This window comes from Stegodyphus dumicola, chromosome 8 (assembly GCF_044657685.1).
Source record: "Stegodyphus dumicola isolate Sdum_Otavi_A_Nest chromosome 8, ASM4465768v1".
Taxonomy (NCBI): Eukaryota; Metazoa; Arthropoda; class Arachnida; order Araneae; family Eresidae; genus Stegodyphus; species Stegodyphus dumicola.
Window position 1 is genome coordinate 168,905,780 of NC_140775.1, and position 22,713 is coordinate 168,928,492.

General features: G+C 29.9%; 1 protein-coding gene across 1 annotated transcript in view; it reads left to right on the forward strand.

Moving 5' to 3' along the window:
- The window catches only part of Ctf4 (Chromosome transmission fidelity 4), a 91,677-nt gene that overhangs the window by 17,281 nt on the left and 51,683 nt on the right, over positions 1-22,713 (forward strand). The window contains exons 8-14 of the mRNA XM_035354951.2: positions 4,830-4,936; positions 5,184-5,265; positions 8,275-8,319; positions 12,817-12,895; positions 15,513-15,703; positions 16,903-17,087; positions 19,317-19,398. Of these exons, the coding sequence (XP_035210842.1) occupies positions 4,830-4,936; positions 5,184-5,265; positions 8,275-8,319; positions 12,817-12,895; positions 15,513-15,703; positions 16,903-17,087; positions 19,317-19,398 (771 nt within the window). The remainder of the gene's footprint in view (positions 1-4,829; positions 4,937-5,183; positions 5,266-8,274; positions 8,320-12,816; positions 12,896-15,512; positions 15,704-16,902; positions 17,088-19,316; positions 19,399-22,713) is intronic.

Sequence of the window (22,713 nt, forward strand, 5' to 3'; positions counted from 1 at the left end):
TTTAAGAATCAATAATCCTTTTCAAGACTGTTATTTTAGTACTTATGGTATTTTTATGCTTTTAAGCATCATTAAATATGGAAATTTGCATTTGTTTTGCATTTGTTATTGTTATATTTGTTTTATTTTGGAATATTTGAATTGCTATACAACACGAGGCGTATTCGGAAACTAAGTACCGTTTTGAAAAAAAAAATAGTAAAACAATTTTTTTGAATCCAATTTTATTTTTACATGAAAATACATGTCTTAAACTATTTTTCAACATAGTTTCCGCCAATGATCAAACACTTGTCATAGCGGGTGATCAGTTTTTGTATACCATCGTCAAAGAAACTTCCCGCCAGTTTCGATAACCACAACTCCACTGCATTTTTCGTGTCATCGTCAGATCCAAAGTGCTTGCCACCAAGCTCGCGCTTCATGTGCAGGAACAAGTGATAGTCGAACGGCGCCAAGTCCGGGCTGTACGGCGGGTGATCGAACTGCTCCCAAAGAAATTGTCGAATTAACGATTGAGTGACACCAGCAGTATGGGGCCGAGCATTGTCATGGAGCAACACAATTCCTTTACTGAGCATTCCTCTTCGTTTGTTTTGTATGGCATGCCTTAGTTTTGTTAAAGTCTCACAATATCGTGCCGCATTAATGGTTTCACCTCTGGGAAGAAATTCAGTAAGCAAAATGCCTTTCCTATCCCAGAAGACAGTACACATGATTTTTTGTGATGACATTGTCAGTTTGAACTTTTGTTTTTTCGGAGAATGAGTGTGTCTCCACTCCATCGATTGTTGTTTCGATTCTGGTGTGAAATGACACACCCAAGTTTCATCACCTGTCACAATTTGATTTAAAAAGTTTTCTCCCTCATCACTGTACCGCATGAGAAATGTTAGGGCACTGCCAAGTTGCTTTGTTTTGTGAACATCAGTGAGCATTTTTGGAACCCATCGGGAACACAGTTTGCAATAATTCAAGCGGTCAGACACAATTTCGAACAAAACAGTACGTGAAATTTGTGGAAATGCCTCTGAAAGAGTTGTCATTGTGAAGCATCTGTTCTCATGAATTGCTTCATCAACTTTCCTTACCAAATCATCGGTGACAACAGAAGGCCGACCACTCCGAGCCTCGGCGTGGACATTTGTTCGACCTGCATTAAACATTCTTACCCAATTTCTCACCATTCCATCACTTATCACGTATTCGCTGGAAACTTCTGTCACTTGACGATAAATTTCGGCCAGTTTAATATTCCTCACGTTCAGAAATTTAATCACGGCACGAATCTCACAGTCAGCGGGAGAACTAATTGTCTTAAACATTTTGAATGTGCATAGCAAACTGAAAACACAACATAGAGCAACCAAAATGGCGACAATTGAAAGTCAGTGAACAAGAAAGACTAGTGCGCATGCGCGGGATGCCTACCACAGCGCTGCGAGGGCGCTAGAATGAAACAGTACGTAGTTTCTGAATATGCTACGTACAAAGTCTGTAATCGAGACGTCAATTATCCGGAATGATCTATAATCCAGACCTCAAAGCCACAAACTTTTTTTTTGTATGCTCTACACATACACGTAATGCATTTACGCATGTGCGTTTAATGTTACGCATGCACGTTTAATGTTACGCATGCACGTTTAATGTTTACGCATGTACGTTTAGGACAAAAAACGAAGCAACTTAAATAATTTACATTGAAAGAAATGTTTAATAAAGTAAACAAATAAATATTAAGCTTTTTTTTTTTGTAAATTTTTATACCCTTTAGATCATAATTGCTCTTTATTTCATAAATTACAGTTTCATATTTTTAATTGTATAATTTCTGCATTCCATCTTACCAGATTTAAATTGAGGATCTATAATCCGGAAAACCCTTAATCCGGAATCGCCGAAGTCTTGATGAGTCCGGATTACGGACTTTGTACTGTATATACTTGGATATAAATCTAGATTGATTTTACCATATCTATTAAATTTTATAATGTCAGGCATATGAAAATTTAATATCATAAACTAATACCCTGAAAAGCCTATGTAATTATATATATATTATATGTGCTGGCTACAGGGATAATCAAGCTAATACCCATTCTGTGCTGAATAATGTTTGCACTGTTGTTTATTTACTATTGTGCTACACGTTTATTATGACAGCATTTTTCATGTACATTGGACATATGAAAATATGACATCTATTATAAAATTAGAAGTTGTTAAGTAGAAAAAGAAATTATTTGTTCTTCTGTTCTATGAATACAGTTTAGTGTTAAATGAAAGAAATAAAAATAGTACAGAAGCTTCCTGTTGATCTTGAGGATAAGATATTAAATTTTCTTTGATATATTAACAGGAGGAGTAAGTATTATGTATGGGTGAACTTTTATGTACATCAGTAATTTTAGTAACAAATGTGCAGAATTGATTCTGGCACAGGATACAGGTCATTAGAAGATACATTTACTGTGGCAGATCAGCCAATCCTCTGGGCAAAACCTGAAGATTCCTTGACTTTTCACCACATTTCCCTGTTCTGAAGAAAAAAGAAATGCTGTGGGAAAAAAAAAAAAAAAAATGGTGAAATTTTCTTAGAAATAAACATGGTTAATGCAATGACACTGTCATTTGTAAATGGAACTCAAATTGTGCAATTTGTCGCCCCCAAATGATTTTCAACATATTTTTCTGATGATTTTCTATTTTGTCTGAACTGTTTTAACCCAATACATTACAAAGGAGTTTATGAAAACTGACAAAGCATTAATAGGTAAATATTTATATTTAATTTTGCTTTATAAATGGTATATATCTAAGTTTATCTATGTGATTATAAACACATTAAGGGGGCTTGTCGACTTAATGACAGTGTTTGTTTTTGACTGGCTGGATATAAGTCAATTCAGTTGTATCACAATCTCAGTCAAAAGTAATTGAAAAAAAGGAAATAAAAAGATTTTGCAAAGTACAACACAGAAAATTCTATTCTGAATTGTTTGCACTTTGATTTAAAATAGGTGCTTCAAGGTAATTCTTGCTTTGTATGGCTTCTCTCGTAACTGTGCTAATGACAGCTGCAGCAAATGGTCAAGTCCCCAGTTGTCGTTCCCCCCCCCCATTTCATTTCTGTTAAGTGTGTTTCACTTCATGAAAGGTCTACAGATGAAAGCTGACTTTAACTGCAATCTCAAATGGAATGGAGAAAATAAGTGCTGTGCACTATATATTGCAGTTGCAAATGAGATATGGTTCGGAAATGCCTTGAAATGCCTATTTTAAAATAATATAAAATACAGCAGAAGCCTGACTGTCATCAGTTATGATTTTTACTGTGAAAGCACTTTATTACTTTGGCATTTTCATAAACATCATAGTTTTGTTTGAACTGCTTTTTCCCTTCCTTTTCTTCGCAGATTCCACAATAAAGACATAAAACATCATTTGACGTTTTTTTAAATTTTGATAAATATCTTGAAGTTTTCTTGCATTTCTTCCAAATTAGTAACAAGCTTATTTAGCATTGTAAAGCATTCAGATAAACTAACTATGAAAAATTATTTTTCTATTGCAATTTCTTCATCTTCTCTTCTTCAGTTCTTTCTTATTTCAGTCGAAAACTTATCATTGATTAGTTCACTAGAATTTTGGTGTAGCAACAGTTCAATGTCTTCAACTTCACATTTCAAGTTAAGTCTAAATCTTATATCTTGCATCAAAATCATGTTATAATTTATTTAATGACTTAAATTATGCATTGTGAAGCAATTTTAAATTAAATTTATGACTGAAGTTCCTTTGAAGTTGCTTTGCTGTGCAGTGAAAAACTCTTCTGGTTTTTCATATTCAGTATTAACTAGTGTATAGTGTTGCTGTCATGTTTAGCAGATCGCAAATTTGACTCTGATAGTAATATTTAAAAGAAAAAGAAAACCAAAAGTTATGTTACCTTCCATTATCTAAGTGGCTATTTATGAAAAGGGTCCGACGAATGAAAAAGGAATAAATTTAAGCATGCGAAATGTGCGGAGAAAACGACAAAATGGTATGTTGAATAACTTTATTAGTATAGAACATGTTTCACAGTCTTGTAACTGATAAAGCAAAACCAGTATTGAAAGAAAATAAAACCATGGCACATTAATACCTGGAGGATCAACTCTTATTTTTCAACTGTTAGCTATCTCTCTCAGTAAACCATTTAAAGATCATATATGAGAAGAATGGAATAACTGGATGTTTTAAGGTGAAAAATTATATACAAAATTTGGAGCTATGCAATCTTCATCACTAGATACCTTATGTCAATTTGTTTTCAATGCATGATTAAAAATCGGAGTTAAAATTGTAATAAAATCCTTAAAAATGTGTGAAATTTAGAATGAACATGAATTAATGATCTATTTCAAAATAAAGAATAGTGAAGATGACATTTCAACATCAGAGGATGATGATTAAACATGATAAACATTTTATAGTTTTTTATATTGAGTTGAACTTTCATTTGTTTTCTAAATAAATCTTTTATTTAATTTCCAAACTAAGTTTATTTATTTATTTTTGTTTGTTTGTTAAGTAATAGGAAGCTGCTATTTTTATAAACTAATATTATGCTTTTGTGAAATTATATTGGTAACTATAATTAAATTAATATGATATACATAATATAGGTATGTATATCATAAAAAATTTTGAGCACACATCTAAGTGAAGGTTCAGTTTTATAAATTGAGATGTATAGTGAATATATGTGGTTAAAATAATTTATTAAAATTTTTGTTTACCTTTTTTTAAAATCTTTTTTACCAATTAACTCTTTGTTTCAGCATTTATCTCTTGTTACATACTCCCCATTTGGAAACTACATTGCTGCTGGTGCTATAAATGGTCAAATGCTTGTTTGGGATGTAGAGAAAAAAACTACCGTTTCTAGGTTAAAAGATTATTATTTCCTACAAATTTTGTATCTGTAATTTCTTTTTTACTTTTATTCAGTCTTGTGTCTTTATCTCAAGTTTTTAATATTTTCATAAACATTACATTTGTAATTAGTCATTTCTGAGAGAAATAGGTAATTTTAAGCATTTTGAAAAATATTTTCATAATCATTACATTTGTAATTAGTCATTTCTGACAGAAATAGATAATTTTAAGCATTTTGAAAATATATTTTATTTCAGAAAGAAACTTGAAAACGAAGTTGCTATAAGTGGTCTGAAGTGGCATCCATCTGGAAAAGATCTTGCATTTTGTGATGTTGAGGTTATTACTTTTTTATATGCATCATGTTTTGTTTTCTTGCTTTATAAACAGGCTGAAAATATGGCAAAAGCCCAACTATCTTGTATTCACCGAACCAAAAGCAAACTGCAAACCATAGCCAAAAAGCTCAAGTAACCAGAATGTTTCAGAATTTAAAAAAAAAAAAAAAAAAAAAAAATTCTCCCCCAAAATCAAGCAACTGACAGACTTGAAACCATTATAAAGCACATATAGGACACAGTTGCCAATAATATGCCATTGTATGATAAGGGTGATAAAATAAGTGTGATATTGCAATGAAATCATAATAAGATCATTGCATTGGTTTTATACAAACCTGATTAATTTTTGGTAAGCCTGTCTTTTATAAAAGAATGATATAAGTTAACTGCTGTTTTTCTGCTTTATTCTCATATTTTGAAAAACTTATTAAATTTCCTATTTTCCTTCTATGGAACAGCATGCAGTGGGGTATTCTTAATGTTAAGGGATCCTTACATCAAGATTAATTAATGGGCAGGATATAAAAATGGATAAACAGGGCCAATGCAATGCGAAAAACTAGAGGATGCAGAATTTCAGTTTTTTATATGTTATGTCTAAAATTTCAATCCATTGATTATGTAACTGAAAAAAGAACAATCTGTTCTTTTTAAACTTCTGCTAGAATAATTGGTTAAAGTTGTCAGCAACTTACATGATCAATGGAATTTCACAATTGGATAAGATGTTTTACTATGTTTAAGGCCTATGGAATACTTCAGCTTTTATATATGAAATGCATTTTTATCTCCAAAATCCTGTGCAGTTTTAATGTTGACTTTTGATATTCTAATTTAAAGATGATTATTTCTTTAATTTTAGACCAGGATAAGATATGGAGACACAAATAATTTTATACTGGAATTAAAGTAAGATATGTACCATTAAATTTCATTTGTTAGTACACTCAGTTATATGAAATTTTTAATGTATCTGGCATTCAGCATTTTTCAAGCTTTCTTGATAGCTGAGCTTATATTATATTTTATTAGGTTCTTGCAAAAGCCTGTTCCATTTGCTGATAGATATCATTAATATTTCACTCAATTTACATTTCTAATTACTTTCATAAAAAGCTCTGTAAAATAATAAGATTTAAATAATATATAAGTATAAAGCTGAGTATCTTTATATATAAGCAGCTGTTTGTTTTGTGGCAGATAATTCTTGTAGAAGTCTAGTATTAACATTTATATGCTTTAAGAAAAATATATGTAGATAAAAAAGACAAAAGATTCTGCATGTTATTTTCATATTTAAAACATTTTATACAGCTATTTTAAATTTAATTTTTTTCATTTGGTCTGGATTACATGTTTCTGCATAAAATATGCTGATGAATAATGAAAATCATTAAAAAGAAACTGAAAATGAAAGCTCTGAAATATTTTGAAACCTAAAATTACCTCTTTTATACAGTATACATATATATGTGTATGTGTATATATTATATATATATAAAGAAAAAGGCATTACTACTTATATATTGGCGCGATTTCGTGTTGTATGGCAAGCCTTTTGACGTTGAAAACTCTTTTGCTGCAGTGTTTTAGTTACTCATTGGTTCGTGTCGTGCGTGTTTTGAAATAGCCTATGTTACAATGAGAGATGTGGTTGCAAGAGGGTCTGGGAGATTACTTTTAGTGCTGTGCATGATAGAATTAAGGTAATGCAGATGCAGTGTATTAAAAAGTAGATTGAGCGTTGTACAACTATTTTTTTGGATGGCTGGAAATCTTACAAGGATTTAGGAAAAGGTTTTGTACATTTATTTGTGAAGCATAGTATGAATTTTCTGGATAGTGTGTCTGGCTGTCATATAAATACGATAGTGATTATGTGCCGCCTTTAGGCGTCATGAAATTGGTATTTCTGCTGTTCGAAAAAACATTCATTCATGGTAAGTACATTTTATTTTATTCTTGTTCTTATTTTGTAGAATGTTCATTGTTTTTTTAGTATGAATTTCTGTCTTTATTGTTGTTTTTTTGAATTGTTTGAAATTTATTTTAGTTTATTTTGTTGATTAGTGCGTAGTGCCTAGATTGTGCAATTCGTAGATGTTTTTTAAAGTTGAAACAGAACGCTGTGTATATGGTATTCTTTGAAATTTATTGTTGTTATGTTAATTTATTAAAGTGAGGTATGTATAGTTGAAACAGAACACTGTGTACATGGTATTCTTTGAAATTTATTGTTGTTATGTTAATTTATTAGAGTTAGGTATACGTAGTTCGTAGATTCTTTCGCTGCCTAGATTGTGCAATTCATAGATGTTTTTTAAAGTTGAAACAGAACACTATGTACATGGTATTTTTTTAAATTTATTGTTGTTATGTTAATTTATTAAAGCGAGGCGTGCATAGTTCGTTGATTCTTTCGCATGTCTAGATTGTGCAATTCTTTGATGTTTTTTTAAGTTAAAACATATCACTGTGTACATGGATTCTTGTCAAATATTTTTGGTTAGAAACTTTACATTTTTGCTATTTAATTTTTTTGTTTTTGTTTCGGATTTTTAGCTTAAATTGTGTGTTCAAAACGGGGTTTTTGCATGTGTGAAAACCACGTTTTTGAAGACACTTTAGACTTAAAGTTTGAAATGTAGACAAAAAATTCACATAGTAATATAGTACCGGAGTTTCTCACCAAAAATGTTTGGCGAGAAATTTGGTGACTTGAGGGCTCATATAAGAGTAGTTCCAAAAAAAGACATTATTACTTATATATATGTGTGTGTATGTATATATAAAGAAAGGCATTACATCTGCTACTTAAGTTTTGTTATTATAGTTTTTACACTTCAAGTTTATTTACACATTTAAAATTTCTACTTTTTGTCTGTAATAAGCTTTCCCCCCTAATGTAATGTATAGATACAGTCAGTTGGTTAAAAAAATATTTTAAAATATTTATTATGATTAGTTATGAATTATTTACATGAATAATTTTTATTGAACTTTTTAGGGACATCTTGGTCTTTATGAAGCACCTCTCTCATCCTCTGAAAAGGTGTGTTTTGAAAAAACTATGCCCTCTTCCTCTGCTTTTGAAAACCTCTCATATGTGATCTCTCAGATCAACTGATTTAAAGTTTTATTTTTTAAATTAATTTATTTAATTACATTTAATGCAAGCAACACGACTTTCAATTTACTAAACAGTGTCGATATTTTTAGAGCCATACATGCATAGTTTTGCTGTGGATCACTAAACTAAGTATGATAATGCAGTTTGATAGAATGTTAAGTTCTGGAAATGATAAGTTTCTTTTATTATATAGTTTCAGCATCACATTTATTTAAGTCATATAATTATTAATGGTAAATCATAACAATAAATTTATAATTTTACATGATTTGATAGTATCAGTATTATTATGAGGGAACTTATATGGTTAATCAATCAAAAAGTTGCACTTATTTATTTTCTTTTCCTCCTCAATTTAGTGTTCCCGTTCAAAAGTTTATATAGTGAGAATGGAACTTTTCATGTGAGAACTTGAAATTTGAAGTAATTTTGTAGTTTTGATGCCCTTCCTCTTCAGTTTTACTTTAAATTCAGAAGGTGGGAAATAGCAATGTGTCAAATGGCAACTTTTTATGAACAAAGAATTTAGCAGTAATCAAAATTAGATAAATCTTCTTCATGCAAAAGCTGAAACGGCAAATTTTGGAAGCTGTGTGCTGGACATAAATTGAAATTACATAGTAATGATACTGAATGTAACAAATTGATTAAATGTCTTGAGTAAAGAAAAACTCTATTGCAATAATATATAAGAAACAACATCTGGTTATTCTTAATTTCAACTAAAATTAAATATATTTCAAGATAATTTTAATTATCTAAATTAAAGCCTGTTCCAAAAATTTTGATTTAGAGCAAGGATGTCAAACTCGCGGCCCGCAACAAATATTTTTTGCAGCCCGGCCAATATATCGACAAATAATAATATATAATAATAAAATAACATATCGACGAAGAAAAAAATTAAATGTTTACTGCTAAGTAATTAGCGATAATTTATTCAGTGTTGTTAGATTACTCACAGCGAGCTGACACACACACACTACTTAAATTACAAATGATTACAAATGCGTGTGAATAGCTTGCGTTCAGCTACCTTCGGCTTTTGGGGAACACGTGCACTCAGAACTTGAACGCATTCCCCGATGGCCAAATGTGGCCGAACTCATGTTCTCAGTTTTCCAATCATAGTTTTGTACGATATATTGGTGCATGCATGTGCATGCACTTTCCTTTATTATTAATTATTACTTAATTCATATTGTTACGGATTTCATAGTTATTTAGTTAGTTTTTTTTATTTAGAATTGTAATTAGATTTGCTTCATGTTGGCTTAGCAACGCAGATGATTTTTGAAAAGACAGCTGCATTGGAAAGTTAAAAATAGAACAGCGCGTACATTTAATACCTAATAAATAATTATCTCATAATTGCTGTTGCCATCCACAAAAATCCAGATACTTATAGATGTTTCCAGTATATTCAAGAAATTAATTATAAAGCTTATAAAAGCCGAGAACAAACAACTCATCTCGGTAGTAGCTGTAGTTCTAGCGAATTGTTTGTTTACTTAATGCTGTGATTGATTTGTAGCGATTTCGCTGTGAGATAGAATTAGTTTCTCTGTTTTGAATTAATTTTTGCTAAACGTTTGACATTTTGTGATATTGTTAGAATATTTTTGAAGAAATATTTCAGCATTTTGATTTATCTCTTGTGGAAAGAATAAATTTTTTAACTTTTTAACGTTAACCGTGTTTATTCCAGCCCTTTGTATTCAGTATGTCTATATCAAAACCAAGTGGCAGTAAAATTAAACAAAAAATCGCTGACGAACATAGAATATTCCAAGTAAAATGGGAATTAGAATATTTTTGCTGTGAAATAAAAGATAAAATAATCTGCTTGATATGTAATAATACTATTAATGTACCAAAGTTATATAATATTAAACGTGATTACGAACAACACAAATCGAAATATAACAATTACGAAGGATTAATGAGAGAAGAAAAGTTGAAAGAGCTCAAGTTAGGAGTGAAAAAGCAACAGTCCATGTTTAGTAAAGTATTGCAAGAAAGTGAAGCGGCGGTACATGCAAGCTACGTCTTGTCCGAGTTGATAGCTAAACATTCGAAGCCTTTTACTGACGGTGATTTCACCAAGGAATGCCTAATGAAAGCTGGAGAAATTGTTTGTCCTGGAAATGTGAAGGCTTTTCAATCAATTTCATTGTCTCGAAATACAGTTGCGGAAAGAGTTACTGATTTAGCCGCGAATTTAAGTGATCAGATGAAAGCAAAATCATCTAGTTTCGAAAGTTTCTCCATTGCCTGGGACGAGAGCACGGACATTAGTGGCAAAGCTCAATTAGCAGTGTTTCTTCGTTCTTGTGACAAGAATTTTAACATTTTTGAGGAATTACTGGAACTAATACCGATGCCTGGTAGTACCACAGGATAAGATATATTTACTTGTGTTTTTGGACTTCTGCAGAAATACAATCTACCTTTGGCAAAATTAAATTCTGTAGCTACAGATGGCGCTCCATCAATGACCGGGAAGAACAAGGGCTTTGTAGCATTACTAAGAAAAAAACTTAGTGAAATTCACGGTTCAAACATTCATCATATGCATTGTATTATACATCAAGAAGTTCTATGTACGAAAGTAATAAATATGGAGAATGTTTTGTCATATATAAAAAAAGTTGTAAATTTTATAAGATCTCGAGGTTTAAATCAGCGTCAATTCACTGCTTTCTTAAGCGAGTTAGATAGTGAATATTCGTGTTTGACCTACTATACCAAGGTACGTTGGTTATCTTGCTCCAAGATTCTCAAACAATTCTGGGATTTGAAAGAAGAAATATGTCAGTTTTTAAAAACGAAAAATCAAGATGTAAGTTTGTTTTACGATCCAATATGGATACAAGATTTATCTTTCTTGGTTGATATAACCAAACACTTAACCGACTTAAATTTATCGTTACAAGGAAAAGATCATATCATTACAAACATGTTTGACATAATTAAAGCATTCAAATGTCAACTAGTTCTTTGGGAAAAACAACTTAAAAATGAAGATTTGACGCACTTCCCGATGTGCAGCATGAACAAATCAAGTTTAGATGATACTTGTTCGTATCAAAAATACGCAGAAAAAATTGCAAATTTAACAATTGAATTTGAAACGAGGTTTAATGATTTTAGTTCCCTCTAAGACAATTTTTTTTTTGTTTTCTTCGATTTTCTCAATAAGTATTGACTCAGTACCCAGCCATATGCAAATGGAGGTGATCGAGATTCAATGCAACTCAAATTTGAAAGCAAAATTCATTGAAGTGGGCCTGCCTGAATTTTACAAATATTTACCAGCCAGGTTTGAAAATACTCGAAAATTCGCATATGAAATTATTTCCATGTTTGGTAGCACTTATCGGTGCGAGCAGTTATTTTCAGTCATGAAAGGTAATAAGTCTCATATTAGAAACCGTATTAATGATGCTCACCTTGGGTCAGCGTTGAAAGTTGAAAGATATCACTGCAAACAAAATTTCTCCCGAAATAGGAAAGATAATAGCAGAGAAGTGATGTCAAGTATCAGGACGTAAACATTAAATTTTTCTTGTTCTTTTCTATATAAATATATATATATGTTTATTATTGTATTATTCGAAATAAATCTACGTTTCTATGGATATTATTATTTTTTTTTTTTTTTTTTTTTTTTTTTTTTTTTTTTTTGCGGCCCGCCTAAAGTTAAACCTTGTTTGTTTGGCCCAAGTGTACCTATGAGTTTGACATCCCTGATTTAGAGCAATTTATTTACATTTGAGATGTGGTAAATTGCAGTCAGCTTTAATGTGACTTATATTTTAATTTTTTTTTAAATAAATTTTCAATGATATTGGATCATAAGTTGTTGAACTTTTTTTTAATTCTGTTTTTTAAATTTATTTATCCTATTTTTTAAAGGATATACTATTGTTTGCTGTTTCTTACTAACATTTATGTTTTATATTTATATAATCTATAATTATATTTAATCCTAAAGACATTTAATGAATGTACACAATACTATTTATTTATTGTCTTGATGAAACTTTTTTTCAGCATCTTAAAGCAAATGCATGTAATTGTTATTATGATGGTCTATAACTATGTAAAAAATTGTTGTGATTTTAATCTAAAAAATATTAAAATTAGTTTCACAATTAATCATTTATTTTTATATACATTTTTTACTTCTTATATGTAAGACAAATGCATCATTTATAAGGGAGGAAATGTGAGAATAATTTAACATTTTCCTTTCATAGTTATCATTATATTTATTATCTTTTTCCTTAGAAGACTAAAATAATTTATTTTTATAATTTGAAATTTGAAACTTCCTTATGCTTAAAAAATTTTTCTTCCAGGCTGTTATTTAAAAAAGAAATGTATTTATTTATATGGGCTTATTTTCCAATGTAGGAAACAGAAGGACAAGATTTTATTGATTCTGCTGCAGATGAGATTAATTTTGGTGATGATGATGGTGAAGATGAAAGTGGTTAGTTGATTAAATTTTTGTTGTTATAAATTAGGATGAATATTCATCAGACTCTCTTCTTGTTTTCCTTTCAGGGGGGGGGGAATTCTTTTATTTTGTATAATTTCTTTCCTAGCTTCTTTTTATTTTATTTTAAATATTAAATAAATGTATGGATTTTATTACTATTTACATTTATTTGGATTCTTTTATATTCAATGAATCAATATAATTCTTCATAAAACATAAACTATAAAGCAATTCTCTTCTGTTTTTTTGTTTCTTTATTATTTTTTACTTAAGAAGAGCAAATTCAAATTATGTCTAGGTTTATTTTAAAGCAGTTTTATGTGCAAATGATTATTACTAACATGTGTAGTTAATTTCTTAGAAAAGTATGTTAAGGCAAAATGTTTTGGTTATCATGTTGCCACAATCCAATACCAACATGTATCTAGATACAACTTATTTTGGACTATAGTGTATTTTGAGTAGATTTAAATTTTTTATGCAGATCTGCTAGACTAGTTAAGTTATTTAAATATTGTACTTGTGACATAGCAGTTCCTGTTATAAACAGAGATAAATACTTTACATCTTTCAGCAACACAAAGCCTAAGTTATGCTAGTTGTGAAATTTAATTTATGTATGTTATTCAGTTGTCTTAGTATTCTAAATTATGGGTTCACGTCTACTGTGGATATTATAAAGGGAATTACTATGATGTTTCTCACCCCTTTATGCACTGTGTGCATAAAAATCATGTTACAGTCCTTACTTTTGCAACTGTTTTTCATAGACATGTACTTCCATTTCCAAAAAGTTTTAAATGATGCAAATATTCAAATTCGGCACTTTTAAATTTAAATTAATTTTGTGGGTAGTAAAAGATCTGGCTTTTTATACAGTCTTCTGATCCCTGTATTTATGCAGTAAATTTTTTGTGTATTTATATAAAGCATAAAACTGTTCTTTAACTGCAGGGCAGTCTTTATTATTAGTTTTTCCCTTGAATTTTTAATTTTACTCCATGTATCACAGAGTGCAATATATTCCCTCCTGAGTGACTTGTGGAATTTTTCTCCTCATAAATTTCTTCCCTGTATGTTAATAAGTATACTATTTAATTATAAATATGTTCTTAATTAGTACATTTCTGGCCCACAGATAAGGCTGTAAAATGTTTTGAATAGAAATATATACAGAAACCCTGTATGGACTTATAGAATACATAAAAAAAATTCTGGCTGTAAATTGTATAGTATCTTAAGTTTTCTTTTAATTTAGATCTTTTTCTTTCCTGTCCTAAAACTAGTAACATACTTTTTTTCTTTTAGCCAGCAATAATCTTAAATTTGAAAACCAAAACTTCATTCAACCTAATAAAATAGAACTGTTATTTTGCTACTAGTCTAATTTCAATATCATAATTTGTGCATTCTCTTTCGCTAAAATGTTGTCTGTGGTTTCTTTTTCTTGCTTCAGATGTAAACATGTGAAAAATATGAGTGTGATTATTGAGGAATGAGCACATGTTTATGCCAACTAAGCTTGTATTTTTTATTAAAAAATTTTATGAATGTAGAAATGCTCAGCTGGCTGTTATTGCAACTATCAGCTCCATCATATTGTACATCATCACACAAAAAGTATCATTACATATGCAAACAAGGTATTTTGAAAAAGATAACTACATCTTTTACTTCCTTAAGATTGATTTTAGACCTGTACTTCCATTTTCAGAATTTTTCAAAATACTGCAAAGTATAATCTTATGTTTTCTAAGTCAAAAACATAAAAAATTCCAGTATTGGGAATAAGAGATTTCTGTAAAAACAAAATTTGACTTTTTTAATATCTACTGTAGAGAAAATGTTTGACTAATAAAATATTCATAGTACTTTATTAGGTTAAAAACTACATTCCATGCATTTTATGTATGATGTTTTCAGAAACAGTTTATTGGGGCCAGCTATAAAATTAATTGCGTTCTCTGCCTATTCAATTTCTCCATAAATTTATTCAAAATCTAATCAAAATTATTTAATAATAGGCATGAAAAAGTGATCTCAGTCCATAAATCCTTTCATAAAAAATCTCAAAATTTAGGTTTAAAAGTATGGTACTATGGGGTATGGTGCTATTTGATTTATTAAAGCCTAATGAATATTTTATTTATTTTTTTTTTTAATTTTATTTTTTTTCTTTATGGGTATTGTGCAAAAGTTAATCTAAAACATTTAGTCAGTATTTACAGAATCTTACCAACCTAATACTGAAAAAAATTCTTTATTTTGGGCAATTTTTAGTGAGAAGTATTTTAAAACCAGCATTGTTATTTTAAATATATGTATTCATTGATATGAATGACAAGAACAATGCTTATTTTAGAATATCATAAAGATCAGCGTATGTATAGTATTATGATTATTGGAATTCTATAAATTATTTTTGTAGTAGTAAAACTATTTTGCAAATCAAGCTATAACTTACATTTAAAATATTCTCTGTTGGGCAAAATCTTTATCTTTAAATATAATAATAAATAGTAGTCATATTTTATTGTAGTATTTGATTATATCTTTTCATTTTGTGCTGATAAAATAAATCACTAAACTGAACATTTTCAAATTTTAGAATTTGATATTGGTGCAATCAAAGCTACTTTAGAACCAAAAATATTTGGTACAGATAATATTGTTGACAATGAATCTGTCAAAAGTGAAGTTGTTGAACCAAAAATAAAAATTATAGAAGCTCCTAAAGCACCTGTTCAGACTGCATTTCAACCAAGTTCAACTCCAGTCAGTTTAGAACGACGTTTCATGGTAAGTTCATTAACTTGTAATTTTTTTTTTCATTTATGTATATTGAATATTCATTGCCTTTATTTGCAAAATAGCAACAACTTAATAAGTAGTGTTCATAGTTTGTCCAAAATTAATGTTTTGCAGTCACAAAATACAACCATGCTTCCATACCTATTGATTTAGTATCGTGGTTCAGAGTGACTAAGAAAAATTATTTTTGCTCTAATCATAGTAGAACTTGATATTATTATTAGGTTACGGAAATTGCTATTGATATTATTATTAGGAACTTATTAGTATATGGAAAACTTTCAAACTCCGAGTTCACATATTAATAAAAAAAGGGGGGCTCAAACTAGAAACATAAAAAGTTTTTGTTGGAGATTTTGAGAGTTTGAGATTTTGTCTACTTTATTTGTTGAAATTTCAAAGATGTATCTCCCCTTTGTGGTTCCAGTTTTTTCTTCCCCCTGTTAGTACTGATATTACCCATGGTAATTAGAATCAAAATAGTTGTATAATAAAATTTATGGTGGTTATTATATTTCAGAATGACCATATAAATGACAGGGTAAATGGAATCTTTTATAATATGCCCAAGCTTTAATTTCAGTTTAACCTCACAATAACATTTTTACGGATAAATTAAATTGCTTATATATTTAGTCTTATTCTAATTATTTTTATCAATGTGAACTCTAATTGATACACTTGATAAAAGATGAATTATATTCTTCTATGATGCCATTATTAGCAAATCTTTATATGTCTTTTTATACTGTGCTTATCTGTCAGTAATTTTCTAGAATATTGTTCTTATATGCTGTTTTATTTCTCACTGTATAATCTCAGAAATAGGTACAGTGTGTTTGTGACATAATCCTTTTTATACTTAACTCTCTTTCTCCTGACAACTGGTTCTTGTGTTGGTATTTGTTTGTAATATTTCTTGAATGGAGAGCCGATCTGCATGCTGTTCTAATATTAAGGCATTTAAAAAATTGAGATTTTAATAAGGAGAGATGTTGAAATTATAGTTATTGAGGAAGTGCCATTTCCTAAATTTATTAACCTGTTTTATGAATTAACCTTTTCCTTTCTCACATTCGTAGGTTAGTCTACAAGTTAAAATGTGTGTGTTATACTCCTTATTATGTTGTGCTTTAGTAAACATTTCAGCACTGAAACTAAAATATCTTCCATTTTCTTTTTGACAGCTTTGGAACTCTGTTGGAATTGTCCGTTGTTACAATACAGACGAAGAGAATTCAATTGATGTGGAATTTCATGATAGTAACATTCACCATCCTTTGCATTTAAATAATGTAAAAAATCATACAATGGCTGCATTATCTAATGAAGCCTTGTTACTTGCTTCCCCGAAGATAGATGATAACTCTAGGTAAGCTTTTGCCATGACTTTTATTTTAATTAAATATACTGAATTTGGATATTGTCTCTGTGTTTAGAATAGTTTTACTTATTACATCATTAATTTTATTTACAAACTGTGTATATTATTAGTTTGAAATTTTCGTTTATTAAGTCTCTTAAATCTGATTGTTCTCAAGAACTAGTAAAACTGGTTTAATGCAGTAGAATTTTATTAGAGAAACAATCAATATAATAGAATTAAATCTAACTTATTTGGATGATAAATTTCCATTAGATGAACATGAAAATTTTGTTGCAATTGTAATGTTTGAGATTTACAGTTATTGAAGCTTTTTTTCTTAATTTTTTACTTCATTATCATATTTTGCACCATAAAAAATTTATGGATTAAATAAAGTCATGTAAATATCTAGTTTAGACAGTAGTCTATTAGATACCTAATAGACTGTGAAACCATGTTTGCCATTTAAAATGCTTGAATCCACTTCTGAATTACGCTTGCAAATCTCTGTGTATGTAACAAAATGCTACACTATTTTCAGAAACTTTAATTCCTTCAGAATGGCTGGTAGAATGTAATAGAATCTTATGTTTTGCAGCACAGATGTCAGTGGATCGATGTTGTTTAAATCTTGCAATTACAAAAATCAGGGAAAGTTCATCATTATGTTGCCAAACCACGACTAAGTAATTTTTAGCTCAAAGAATTGGCTGCATTATGGTCTGAAAGCTGACATTACCAAAAAGTAGGGTACTTGTACTGAATTCAATGAATGGCCAAAATAATTTAGCCCCAACCAGTTTTCTCCTACCCTCAAAACTATCTGATAAAAGCTGCAGTGTGGCAGCTTCTTCACTAGGCTTCAATGTTGGAAGAAGACATTTTGGTTGATATGATTTTGAAAGTGTGCTTTGCATATAAACATACCTGTAATACAGAATGATTTGAAATTTGATTCATCGGACCAAATAATATTTTTGAATTAGAGAATAGATGCAATTTTGTGCTTTTGGCACCCCACCCCACCCCACCCCGATACACTTGATATGCTAAAGAATTTATAAAGTTGTTTTTCATTAATATTTTTATGCACTTCCCTTCATATTATTTGCATAGAAACTTAATTTTGAGATTAAATGATGAAGGTTGACCTCTGGTTACTTCCGTGGTCTTCAAATGCTTAACTATATTAAAAGACTTATTTCTAAATTAATGTTATGGTAAATAATAGTATGAACTTCAGTATTAATTTAGGTTAATCATTATAATATTAATATTAATTTAGTTTAATTTAGGGTCTCAGTTACTATTGAGATTCCAATCTTTGGTATAAGAATATTAAGAAGGACTTATCTTTAAGCTTCTTTTTAATATCCTCAGGCTTGTGTCATTTTCCAAACATAGTTCTTTCAAAAGCAACATTTTTCAATAAACACTGTATTCTGTCATGATTCTAGATACAGCAGTTTTTAATGTTCCCCAAAATTTTGTAAATCTGACTTGAAGAAAAATAGGCCAATATAAAAATTTTAAATTATGCAAAAAGGCAACCTTAGCTTGGTGTAGATTTTGAATAAAACTTAATTTTTGATGAGTTTTATTCAAAATCTGTGCCAACTGAAAGTTGCTTTTGTGCTGAATTTTAAACTTTATCAAAATTTTTGTGAACATGGTAAATGATAGGGCATCCATAATATGCCTTCTTTCAAATACATTATGATGTACATTTTGTTATGCCTTTGAACTAAATTTTATAAAGGAAAGTGGAATAAAAGAAAAGCCCAAGAAAAAAGGATCTTGGGATCATAAACAAAATACTGCTTTGTTTACAATCTCAAGGTCCTTATAAAAAAAATTAGGGTCTTTTAAAAATATGTCAGTTACTTTTATGTTATCTAGTCAGTAAAAATCAACTTCTGTAAGTATAGTGTGTATATTATTTGTTCAATCTTTATCCTTTGAGTTAAATTAATATATATTCATTTCCTTGGAAGTTAAACTCTTTCTTCATTTCTTTTGCTTGCTTTTGAACTATATTCCATATGAATTTTTATTCATTTATTTGCTTGAATTAAAATATATGCAGATCTTGTATGATAATAATGCAAACATTTATGTAGAATTTTTAAATTCAGTTATGAGCACCTTAAAATGGAGTTTATGTCTTGCATTTTTTGGGGGGTAGGTGACTTTTTTTATAACTGTATTATATTAATAAGTGTAATTAAATTGCAGCAAATTAGAATGCATGCATTTTGGATCGTGGGATTCAAATAAAGACTGGACTTTAGAAATGCCTAAAAATGAAGAAATAGAGGTAATGTAATTTTAAGAGATACAAATTTACATCTTTTTATTAAATATATTCATTATATTTTATAGTTTACTTGAGTGTACTTACGAATAATTGCTTCGTAAAGTGGATAATAATGAGGATTTTAGAAAATTTGAAATACTCAGAGGATTGCAAGAAGGGGTAACGAAAAGATAAAGTCTGGAAAGAATCCATAGCCCCCCCCCCAAAAGGGCTATCAGTTTGCTTCGCCCTCTAATAACTGAAACTCTTGGTACTAGAAAGAAAAGAGATGACTTCAAAACTTTCTTTTGGATTGGCTGGTTTTAGGCAAAACATCTGAAAGCAGCATTTCTTTTTTGTTGTAGTGACTTATCTCAGTTGTCTGACATTAACATCAGAACAAGCCCTTGAAATTCATTGTGGTAAGGAATGCAACATTGTACCTGTCATTAGCAAAAACCTTGAGCACCTTACCATGACAGTACAATTTTGCTCAGTTCTGCCCCAATTTTTGATGGAAAGCACACTGGGGGGAAGTGGGGTCTGAATATCTCCCACCCCTCTTTCCCTACCAGAAACCTCTCCAGAGGACTGTCGGCTCATTGCATATTTAGAATGCCCTTATACCACACAGACACTATACATTTACAAACATTCATTCTTTCCGCAGGATTTAAACCGGGTCTCTTAGGTACAGCAGTCAGCATCGCTAACCTTTATCCCGGTTGGGTGGCTAAGCGTTTCTTTTTATAATGCATTGCTTCAGAAGATTAACTCTGAAATTCAAGAGGATGAATGTAAGAAAGAATTTGAAGCATAAAGGGGTATGCAAAATGAAAATGTTGCAAGTAATGGTAAGGTGAGTTCTCCAAAATATGCCCATGAATTTTAAACCTTTTTCTCTGAAATTTGTGAAGATATGCATCTACTAGTGTTTTGCATTCCTTGTATAGTTTTGAATAATTAATATTGAGATTCCAGTCTATCTTTAAAATCAATCAGATGCCATAGATTATGAATAACCTATTTCTCTCCTTCCATGGATTTTCTGGCATGAATATGAATAAATTCATATTTTTCATAGTATAATTAGTTACCAAAAATAATATATACTTTTTCATCAAATATCATATTTTTCATAGCTTTATCAGTTGTCAAGGAAATAATATAATATAAAATCAAAAGAGTAATATTAAAAAAGATAAAGCAGATTTATGAAACCTTTCAAAAGGCTTTTTAGTTGGAAAAATACATATCAGACACACTCAAAAATAAAAAAGTAATAAAAGAAACTAGATTTGCAGAAATGAAGAAAATGCAAAATCAGGGAAACTGATGAAGGTAATATTATGGATTTGGTTGTCTTTAATTGGTTTTTTTTTTTTTTTTTCTGTACATGCAAAAAGTATTCCTCTAAGTTGACATAATAATGAGGATTTTAGAATAGAAAGCTGGAGAAGTAGGAAAATCAGACTCAGTTCCCTACTTTTGTTATGAAAATTAAACTTTAAAGGTTTGAATAGTTAGAAAATTTCAAGGTTAGCATATAAATCAGTTTGTAGTTAAGCAATAAATCCTGAATTGGTGACTCAGTGTATTATGTAATTTGAAAACTTATGTTCGAATTTTCATCCCAAAGACATTTACAGCCTGGATGAAACCTGTGTACTCTTTAGAATATTGTCCAAAATGTGTACTTAAAGAATTAAAATGCATTGGCAGCAAGGCTTCAGAAAATGATTGATAGTAATGTTATATCACAAAATCCTTGTAAATGTGTGCAATGAGAAAACAACAAGTCAGCCTGGATAATGTCTGAAATAATGATGAAAATTTCCATACAACAAAATCAAGTGAAGAAGAAGATATATAAAGAACTCTAGACATAAAAACTGGCGGGTGAATAATAAGCAATATTGCAAAAATACCAAGAACTATCCTGAAGCCTTTAAATAACAAATGAAATTTTTATATGCATCTATCTTGCTATATTTCCTTTATTAAAGGTAGTAAGCTTTATTTCATTTGTTTTATATATTTTTGTATTATATTTATTCATTTTCAAGTTCATTTTGCCATTGTTAATTATATATATATATGTATATTACCAAAGCTATAAATATTTTATGCATAAAATAAATCCTTTTTCAGACATAGCATTCTTCTTCAGCAGACGCTCTTTATTAATAGATAAAAGCTTTGCTCCCATAGTTTGGATTGGGTTGGGTTGTGTGGTTATGGTAAAACATATAAGGCTATATACCTTAAGGAAGAGACACCTTTCTACAGATTTTATGAGGAAAATGGGCTGGTGTTTATTTCTGCTGTATGAGTGTTTCATAGCTGTCAGCTCTTCTGATTTTTCAGTACATTGTTCATTTCCCCTGTAGATGATCAAATCTCCCTGTTTTTAATTTTTAACCTTTTTACCTGTAAAATTTAGAGTTTTTCAGCAATAAAGTTGAATATTAATGAGCATTTTCTTAATGAAGAACACTTCTGAATAAGTATTTTTCAGCAATAAAATTAATTTCTGCAAATAAAATTTGTACAGTTTAAGTTTCATTATTGAATTAGTGGAAATTGTGTAAATTTCATTTCTCGATTCCTAGTGATCTTAAGCATAATTTTTCGTATTACATTAATTTATTTGATCTAAATTGTCTTAATCTTTTGCAGACTTTTATAGAACTGCTGCCCAGATGGCATAGTGGTTAGATGAGCCTGATTGCTATACCGAAGGGCCCGATTTTGAATCCCAGAGAAAGCATGGATGTAAAATTTTCTGTCCCTTTATAGGAGGTAAAAGTGCCTCTACAATAAAAGGGCCACCATTTCTGGCCTTAGTAGTGGCCAATGCCGTTATAGGCAAGTGCCTGCCATTTGGGGGGGGGGGGGATTATAGAACTTTATATAAAAATCCAACCAAGTATTTAATCAGTAAATAATATTAGCATTTAATTTTATTTTAATCAATATGTAACGTCTTATGTCCATTTTGGAACAGGAAATATGAAAAATATGCTGTACCTTCACCGGTATTCAAATCCTGGATAATCCAATTGCTAACTGGACGTGCTTCATAATTGCACCATGAAGGCATAGGGGGCTTTGGATCTAATCACCAGATCCTAGTGGTGACAACTTAATGTCTACTACATTTTAGTTTGTGCCACTGTAGAGTGATATTTTTATTTTTTTAGAAGCAATAAAAATAAAAAATGTGCAGTTCCGGGATTCGAAATCCAAACCTCCTGATTGCTAATGGGATGTGCTTCCAATTACTTCATGAGGGATCGCATTAAGCAGGAAGAAAGTCTCTTTAAAATTACTAAA